The sequence below is a fragment of the Alexandromys fortis genome, unplaced genomic scaffold, assembly GCF_014885135.2.
Source record: "Alexandromys fortis isolate MF-2015 unplaced genomic scaffold, M_Fortis_MF-2015_v1.1 scaffold_216, whole genome shotgun sequence".
NCBI classification, from domain to species: domain Eukaryota; kingdom Metazoa; phylum Chordata; class Mammalia; order Rodentia; family Cricetidae; genus Alexandromys; species Alexandromys fortis.
This window is the reverse complement of record NW_026068089.1, coordinates 979,279-988,772: the sequence shown is the minus strand read 5'-3', so window position 1 is coordinate 988,772 and position 9,494 is coordinate 979,279. Positions and strand designations below refer to the sequence as shown.

At 46.5% G+C, this 9,494-nt stretch overlaps 1 protein-coding gene across 4 annotated transcripts in view; it reads right to left on the bottom strand.

The window, feature by feature from the left end:
- Window positions 1–9,494, bottom strand: part of Dip2b (disco interacting protein 2 homolog B) — a 192,750-nt gene that overhangs the window by 57,298 nt on the left and 125,958 nt on the right. For all 4 annotated transcript variants that reach the window (XR_007588789.1, XM_050122406.1, XM_050122407.1 and 1 more), the window contains 5 exons: window positions 8,548–8,641; window positions 8,053–8,172; window positions 6,449–6,563; window positions 5,593–5,732; window positions 4,290–4,426 (listed from right to left, as the gene is read on the bottom strand). Coding sequence is in view for 3 of the 4 variants with exons in the window: in XM_050122406.1 (XP_049978363.1) it covers window positions 4,290–4,426; window positions 5,593–5,732; window positions 6,449–6,563; window positions 8,053–8,172; window positions 8,548–8,641 (606 nt within the window). In the remaining variant the exon portion in view is untranslated. The remainder of the gene's footprint in view (window positions 1–4,289; window positions 4,427–5,592; window positions 5,733–6,448; window positions 6,564–8,052; window positions 8,173–8,547; window positions 8,642–9,494) is intronic.

Below are 9,494 nucleotides of genomic sequence, written 5' to 3'. Positions count from 1 at the left end.
CCCCCCCCCCAAGCCTAAAAATACAGTTTTCTATCTCTGTACTCTAGAAATCAGATTTTACATATCTGGTTTGTCTAAAAGTTTATTTAAATTACAGGATTTTTTTTTTTTAAAGAAAAAGAAGGCAAAAGCAAGCCAAGAATGTGCCCTGGAATGTTTCCCTCTGAATTTGGTCATTAAAGGGAGTCCAATCACCAAGTGGGCGCTCACAGCCACAAGTATCTGAAGTTAACAATGAGAGCAGTGACAGGATGAGGTCTGACCTTCAGAATAGTTGCAGGCCTGTGACAGAGCTTGGCAGTGGGACAGCATTGCAAGTCGGGACACTGTGACTCCCATTACACTCCCTTCTTTGCTTGTTTTATACTATAAAAATAAAACAAAAACAAAACTGTAAGAAGCACAATAAGATGGGTTATTATAAATGACAAAATTCAGAGCCCAAACCTAAACCCAGATAAACCAATTTTTATTTATTATTTGCAGTTGGATCCCGAACTCTAGTCAAACAGAGCCCAACCCAGATGACAATGAAGTCCAACTGGAACATGTGCAAAATGACCTCAAAGTTTAGTCGCTCGTCGACGTGATGTGGTCACCAAAAAGACTAATGCCAAGAGATTTGAGCTGTATGAACAGAAGCAAAATGCCAAATATAGCCATTCCTCAGTAGCTGCTCAATGGAAGAATGTTTGCCGAGCTGTGTGAGACACTGGTTTGATTCCCTAATACCACAGAAACACTAAAGGCAAGAAGCAGCTGGGCCTCAGCTGGTAGCAGGGCCCCATCCACTCCTGCAGGCGGTGTCTTCGCGTTTATCGTCAGTGTTTCATCCAGGGTGCAGCCTTCCTCTGTGTCAGATCAAAGATATTTTCCACAATTTACCCAACAGATCTCTGCCCATCTGAGTTCCTTGTTTAGCTTTTGTGTCTCCTGGTTTCTCCCTCTCATTGCTCTATCTCTGACTATGCCTTAAATGCTGGCACAACTGAGAATCCCCCTCCTTCCTACCCTATGCCATCAGGGTGTGGTATCTTTGCTTGACTGCTGGTTCTGTGTCCACTAGCCTCTCCTTCAGAGGCCTAGACTCACAGGATCCTGCTTGTCACGGGAAAGCATGCTACCAAGTCTCCATCCCATCCCCACCTTCACCCATGAGAACTCTCTCCATGTTTTCTTGTTTTTCTGAGGTATGGTCTCACTACGAAGTCCTGGCTGTTCTGGAACTCACTAGGTAGACCAGGCTGTCCTGGAACTCACTCTGTAGACCAGGCTGACCTCAAACTCACAGATTCTCCTGCTTCTGTCTTCCAAGTACTGGGATTAACAGCGTGGGCCACCACTGCCTGGGTGTTTCTCCTTTTTTAGGTGAGGATTCATTCCACTTTGCTCTAACTGTGTATACTGGAGATGAGAAATGCTCTCATGGGCTGGGGATGCATCTCAGCAGTACTGCGCTTGGCCACTACTGCAAGCACCACCAAGAAAGTGTGAGAACTCTAGGCATGCGGCTCCCACCATTATCTGCAAATACTGCTTGAAGGCCTGCAGATAACTCAGTAGGCTAAAGCCCTTGCCCTGCAAGCCTAATGACCTGAGTCATCTCTGGACCCTAGATAACAAGCTAGATATAGCCTCACACATCTATACTCCCTCCCAGTACTGCTGCTAGGAAATAGATGGGACCACACAGTCCACATGGCCAACTAGCCTGAAATACACATTGCAGCAGAACAAGAGAGGCCCTGCTAAACCAAGTGGGAACAGGGTCTGGAGAGATGGCTCAATGGTTAAGAGCACCGGTTCATCTTCCAGAGGACCTGGTTTGATTCCCAGCATCTACAAGGTGGCTTACAATAATCTCTAACTCCAATCCTGGGGTTCCAACTCTCTCGTCTGGCCTCCAAGGGCACCAGGCATGTACCTGGTACATGGACATACATGCAGGCAAATTGCCTATACATATATTTTTTTAATTAAAAACAAAGTGGAAGGGGAGAACTGACTCCCAAGTTGTCCTCTGACCTCTACACACTTGCAGCTGTACCAATCTCTTATCCCCTCCCCTTCCCCACCTTTCCTCTCTCTCACACTCATTTCTCTTCCTTCCTATCATAGACACACGTGGTAATACAATTCCGCTTGAAGCTAGGTACAGTGGTGTGTGCCTATAACGCCAGCTTCTCAAGAGACTGAAGAATGAGGATGATAAACCTGAGGCTAGTCAGACTACCCAGTGAGACAGTCTCCAACAGTGAGAACCTTATTTTCAATAAGAAAGACTCAATGATAAGCACTGGATATATATATAGTTCAAGTACTTAAAAACAAGTTGGGGCCCACCAAGAGATTCAGGGATTGTAGCACTTGCTACCATGTCTAATGACCCGAGTTTAATCACCAGAAACAACATGGTAGAAAAGAATAAACTCCTGCAAGCTGTTCTCTGACCTCCACACGCATGTGCTCACACACGCACACAGACAGACACACAATAAACAAACAAACAAATGTTTAAAAATCTCTTTAGAAACAGAAACTGGGTATGGTGGTTCACCCCTATAATCCCAGAAACTCAGAAGGCTGAGGCAGAAGAATTACAAAGAATTTGGGGCTAATCTGGGCTACAGGGGAGATACTATCTAAAAACAAATTTTAAAGAAGGAAAAATAAGGACCGAGAAGGTGGCTCGGTAGTGGAGTGTATGCTTAGCGTGCACAAGGACTTGTGCTGACTGTCCATGGGCAGAGGGAATGACGTAGGACAACAAAATGTGCACAGATTGAAACACAGCCGCGTGGCAATCGAGAGCCCGGTGTTGAGCACACCCTGGGCACCTGCATGTTCCACTCCCGAAGTGAATGGGTACAGCACTGAGGGCACTGAAGCGATGGTGCTGATGACAGAACAGGTTCATACTATGCTGCTTCATCCCTGTTCTTAGTCCCCTTCCAGGAGCACATGACAGATAACATAGATGCACTGTCACACAGAAGCCATGTTGTCACCAGTGACCGCTACTGTACAATCGCATTTCCAAACAGTGCTTGAAATGCAGCTTCCGATGTTTGCAGACTTACTCTACACTGTCCTATCTTCTTGAGAAATCTGAGTGAAGCTGTTGCAGAAAAACCAATTCACAGCGCTAAAAGTCAGCAGCATTCTTGCTAGTCCCATCTAGTAGTGTAAGGGAGTCATAATCCATCAAGAAAATTTCTCTGGCCCCTAAAAGGTAACCCAGACAATTAGCCACCTATTCTAATGTGCAGGCTCAGCAGGGCAACTTCTCATTACAATTCAGCTTTGCAAGGAGAATGCCTACAGGAAGGCCATGCATTGTCTTCTTAGAAAATGTGGCCTCTTCTAGCACGACAGCTTTACCAGAAGCTCCACGTGCCCTGATTCAGGTGTCCTCAGCACCCAGAACAAACAGGTAGGGAGAAGAATCAGTGAGTACTTGCATGAGGAGCAATCTGACCCCTACAACAGGTTTAGTCTTTTTATATGTGTACATGTGTGTGTGTGTGCACGAGAATGCACGTGTGTGAAGCTCAAATCTGATGCTGGGGTCTTCTTCACTGAGGTGCACTGTCTGCTGAATGCAGAGCCTGCCAAGTCCGTTAGTGCGGCTGAGTGGTTTGCCTGGGCCCAGGCAGCTGCGATGCACGCCTAGCTCTGGGGAATTTCAACTCAGGCTTTCATGCTCACACAGCAAGCACTGCACATCTCCCAGTCCCACGCCCTTATCGGTGATCTAACGCAGCAAGCACAGGACTCTCAAAATCAAAATCTTCAACCCAGAAAGCTCTACCAGCGGCAAATCTGCTGGAGTAAACCTTTGTGAGGCCTCATGCCTTTAATATTCAACAGATTCCACACCACGTCCTATGCCAGAGGCTGACCAAGTCCATGAGAAAACATTAATTGACTTAGTGTTCAAAACAGCCCACGAGGTAAGATAGGCACTGTTACCATTCACTTTTTGTTCTGCTTCTGTGTTTCTGGAGACAAGGTCCTGTTTTGCCCCCAGGCTCCCAAGTGCTGTGACTGCAAGCACTGGCCACCATGTCTGCCTACCACTCACATCTTAAGATAAAGGAACTGGGCATTCAGTAAGGCAAAGCGGCTCCCACAGCAGCCAGTGAGTGTAGGAGTAGAATCTGATGCTAGGCACCGGGCTCCTGAAGCCCTGAACTCAACCACTATGCTGTGCTGTGATGTGAAGCCAGCAGGTCTCCATATAACATCTGACCTCACCCAACATGTCCCTGAGAAATAACATTATGTACCTCAAATGTATTTTTGGTCACACCAGCAAGTCCAAAGTATGTCATCCCTCCAGTCCTGGAGCTAACACAGATCTCTCCGATTTCATCTGTCTTGCAGAGCTGAGGAGGTCCGTCTGGTTTCACAATGCACATCATGCCTAGTGCACAGAAAACAACAAGACAGTCTAGAAAACTGCAAAGCAACAACTTCGCTTACAAACCCAGAGAGCTGCACACTTATTGAAATAGCATTAAGAACAGCCAACAGCTGTACCCCAGCACTCGGGAGGCAGAGGCAGGTGGATCTCTGTGAGCATGGGCCAGCGTGTTCTACAGAGAGAGAGTTCCAGGACAGGCTCCAAAGCTACAGAGAAACCCTGTCTTGAAAAAACAAAAACAAAAACAAAAGAACAGCCAACAGAAGTGCCACAGAGAGCTGTGAACCTGGGAAGTTTACTTGGCACCTACAGCTCTTAGACACGGGTGCACCGAGGAAGGACTGCATCAGCCTCCCGATGAAGCAGGTGCTGGCCTTCTGCAGGGTCAGGACAGCACCCACGAGAGCGGCACTCTCTGCCTTCCTGGGTTGGTAACTCCAGTGAAAACAATGGCTGGCACCCACGTAAAGAGTGTAATTACACGTGCCTTTGAGATTCTGACCTCATACAGCGAGCGCAGGGCCAGCATGACGACACCCACTCGTCACTGGAGTGGCTCACAGAATGATGTGACTAAGCATGAAACTGGATGTCCGAGTTTAACCCTCTGGTTTTCCAGTCTTCTGTTCCTCCTGGTGCGGGAGAATTGTCTGTATTCTGTCAATCATGTTTTAAATAAATGCTGATTGGCCAGGCAGGAAGTATAGGTGGGACAACCAGACAGGAAGTAAAGATTGGGCAATATGAACAGTAGAATGCTGGGAAGGAGGAAGCCCTTTCCTTCCCAGTCCTGCCCAGGGCACCTAAGAAGCAGGATGTGATCTGCCCCGCTGAAAAAGGTACTGAGCCATGTGGCTAACATAGATAAGAATAATGGGTTAATATAAGCTACAAGAGCTAATAAGAAGCCTGAGCTAATGGGCCAATCAGTTATAACTAATGCAGAACCTCTGTGTGTTTTCTTTGGGGCTTACTGGCTGTGGGAACTGGGCAGAACATAAACCCCAACAAGCAGGCCCTCTTGTTACACCTCCTCTAGCATTCCCCTCTTTACAAGGTACTAGGGATGGAGGCCGGGGCTCTGGGCATGCCCGGCGGGCAATCCACCACCAAGCTTCCTTTCTAGTGCAGCACCACTATTTCTCATGAAATCCCAATGAACTCACCTCCAGGCATCACGTGTCCCACATCCTGGACTGTCAGGGCTGAATTTTTATCTTCAGTATTGACCCGTATTACCCCATAGCTCAATCCATTCATTGAGAGAATGGCTCTTCCTGGTAAGGGAGCCCCTGGAACCCCAGGCCTAAAATGTGAAAAAACAAAACACAAACAAACCATCAAACCAGATCTATACAAATACAAAGGACCTGGGTTCAATTCCCAGCACCTACAAGCTCACACTTGTCTGTAACTTCAATTCCAGGGTATCTGATACCCTCACACAGACATATATGCAGGCAAAACATCAATGCACATAAAATAAAAATAAATTATATATATATATATAAACATATGTATATATAAAAGAAAAACAAAAAACAAAAAGAATAGCCTACTTCTAATTTAAGATGCAAAGGATTCTGAAGTGTAAGCAACATAGAAAAATCACAAAATGAGATAAGAATAATTAAAGTTCAATTTCATTTTCAGGGTATACTCTGGCAAGAAGAAAAATAATGAGATGCCCGAAATGACTTTACTAGGTAAATTTTACTTTTAGCATTTTTTAAAATAATTTATTTCTTATTTTATGTGCATTGGTGTTTTGCCTGCATGTATGTCTGTGTGAGTCTGTCAGAAGCCCTGGAACTGGAGTTACAGTTGTGAGCTGCCATGTGGGTGCTGGGTCTTCTAGAAGAGCAGCCAGTGCTCTTGACTGCTAAACCATTTCCAGCCCTAACTTTTAGGTTTATGAAGCAGATAATCACTTAAAATTCTATTCTCATCACTGGGAAAAAACCCCACACATCTCATCCAGGCTGTGACAGCCATCAGAGAATCTGGCATCCTAAGCAGTACCTGCGGATGGCTACAGTCATGGCCTCAGCAGACGTGGCACATGGACAGATGGCTTCAGGCTTCAGTCCGTGGCTTTGGAATAGACTCAGGAAAGCATCACAGGACGACACAGACCCTAAGGAGTGGGAACAGATCAACTTGAAAGCTGAAACAAGCATTTCCTCACTGTGGGAACTAACGGGTATGTGTGACATAGTTGTCTGTCAGAACTTCCACTGTATATCAGTCATTCCGTGCACAGTTTACTGTGCCTGTGAGGGCTGCACACGTGCTCATCTGACCCATGAAAGATCCTGACAGTACTTACAGTTACAATCTGGAAAGGCTACACCTGCCAAGGAGACAGAGCAAGCTCAGAGACAGCAATGCAGGTAATATGCAGCCAGGTGGGACTCGAGCAGCCCCTGAAGTATCTACTGTAGCCATGGCAGCGCGGCCACGGCAGTCCCCTTCATAAGCTCTCCATGTGTATGTGTGCTAAGGCAGGATGACGAGTAAGTTTGCGTAAGAAACAGAGCACAGCTGGCAATGCTTCTCTGAGTCCCCAGAGTGGAGGACCAGCACTGCTGTGCTCACCCAGAAAAGCAGACAGCACAGTAAGATCTCTAGAAGTTTCTTCACAAATTCCCTCTATTTGCTGTTTGGAAGAATTCACACCAAGTTCATAAGATACATATTAAGTTACATCCAAACCTCTCCTTTCACTCAAGAGTCTCACATGGAGGATTTAAATGAGTAAGGCATGGTTTCCTGGAGCCTTTAAGTCCATCAAGAGGTGAACGGATGAACAAATGTGATGTATTTATGATGGACTACAACATGCCAACGAAAAGGCTACAGACAAGTGCAAAACATGCCAGCTGAGCCGGGCGGTGGTGGCACACGCCTTTAATCCCAGCACTCAGGAGGCAGAGGCAGGCGGATCTCTGTGAGTTCGAGGCCAGCCTGGTCTACAAGAGCTAGTTCCAGGACAGGAACCAAAACCACAGAGAAACCCTGTCTCAAAAAAACAAAAACAAAAAAACAAAAAACATGCCAGCTGAGAGAAGCCTATTACTAAACACATGGCAGCTTCACACCAAGTGTGCAGAACAGGCCAATCTACAGACAGAATGGGGGTGGGGACGGGGACACTGCAGAGTGAGAGCAGCTGAGGAAAGCCTGCTGCTCCTCCACAGGACCCAAGTTCTGCTGCCAGCCCCAATGCCAGGCAGTTCATAGTTCCAGAGGGCTGGACACCCTCTTCTGGGCACTTGGGGAACCTGCACACATATACTCATACAGACACACACACACACAAATTTTTTAAATCAGTTTTTGTTGTTGTTGTTTTTTGTTTTGTTTTGTTTTGTTCTAGAGGAAGGAATTTCATGAGAGTCTGAGGTGAGGGACACTGGAGAGGATCAAGAGTGACAAAGAGTCAGCGTGTGGTTTCTCTTAGGCTAACAGGTGTTTTAAAACTTGAGTCATGGTGACAGATGCGCAGATACAAACACCACAACACCGAGTCAGACCCTTGAAACGAACAAGCGCGGCTCATAAGTGACCTTCAGTACAGATATCGGGAGCTGTCAGATGTTCTGGGATTGCTACCCCGCACTCACAGGGATTGGCGCCATCAGTGACAATCAGCATCCTCAGAGAACTCAGGCTTACGTCCCTTTGGTCTCGGTGTGCCATCATGGCCCAGTGTAAGTCTCGACACTTCACAAGAGCTACTTTGGCTACAAATGCAAAGGGAAAGAGTCATGACACACACATGCTAAATTTGGGTCCAGATTCAATGTATTACAATAACAATATTTTTACTTAGTTTGTAAAAGTTCTCACTTAAAGAACAATTTTAAGAGTTTAAGAAAGCCTGTGTGACCCTACCCAGTTCACAAGTCATAGTCGCAGGAATTCTGACAACACAGCATTCAGTGGAGCTAACAACAGCTCAAATTAGAGTCCAGTTTGTAAGGAAGAGCACAGTGAGCTAACACAGACGGCATATCCACATTATAACTCCAGACTGTGGGAAGCCACCATGGCCAGACTGTTCTCTCGAGGGCACACCGCACCAGTCTCATAACCAGCATGTTGATGTGTGTGATTACCTTTGTGGGCATGGACTCTCTGGACCCACGAGAGAGGACAGGTCTTCATAACAGAGTAGGGTACACTAATTGTATGCATCTTATTCATGACATTCTGAAAAGCAAAGAAACATACGAAGCAGTCGATACAGCATGCAGTTAGCACCTTAGAGTGGTGCCGACACTCTTCTAACGATGTTACAGGCGTTACTCAAGCGCACCCTTTCGAAAAATACTGGAGTTCTAGCAGGAGCACTGCAGCACCTCTGAGAGCTGCTCGAACCCTGGTTTGCTCCTCTCTCCCAGGCATCACAGAATGAATATCTATCCCTCCTGCCCTTTGTCCACGCACATACATATATATGTGACTTTAGAAACACTGAGTCTTTAAATGAAAGCCATACAGTATACATGTACCTCCCACTTGCTGCTTTTCACTTTGACTGTTTCATAGATAAATATAGGCACCTTAGAATCAGAGGGCTCTAGTCCCCTTTGTCATAGCAAGTATGGAAGCAATGCATCCGCCCTCACATCCCCTGGCACGCACACGGCTGTTTCTTTAGGGTAGATAGAGAAGAGAAGCCCTGCTGAGTCACGGAGTCGCTACTTTTCCAGAGTCAGTAGGTACTACTAAACTGTTCCCAGCCCACCCAGTGCTCCCTGGTGCTCCTGCTTGCCACACACTACAGGCTGAGGGGAAAGGAATGGAAATGGGACAGCACTACAAAGGAAAGGACTCATTTTCCCGTTCTGTAGGTTAAGTGTTTGTAAAGATAATACAGCTGAGAGAACTGAGGGTCAGGCAGCTTGTTGTCCCTTCTGCCATCCCTATCAAGGATGTGCAATCCCCAGAGACCTAGTGAGGCAGAGTAATCAAGCCTGTGGTGATTCTGTTGGGATGGGTGTGTGTGTGTGTGTGTGTGTGTGAGAGAGAGAGAGAGAGAGAGAGAGAGAGAGAGAGAGGG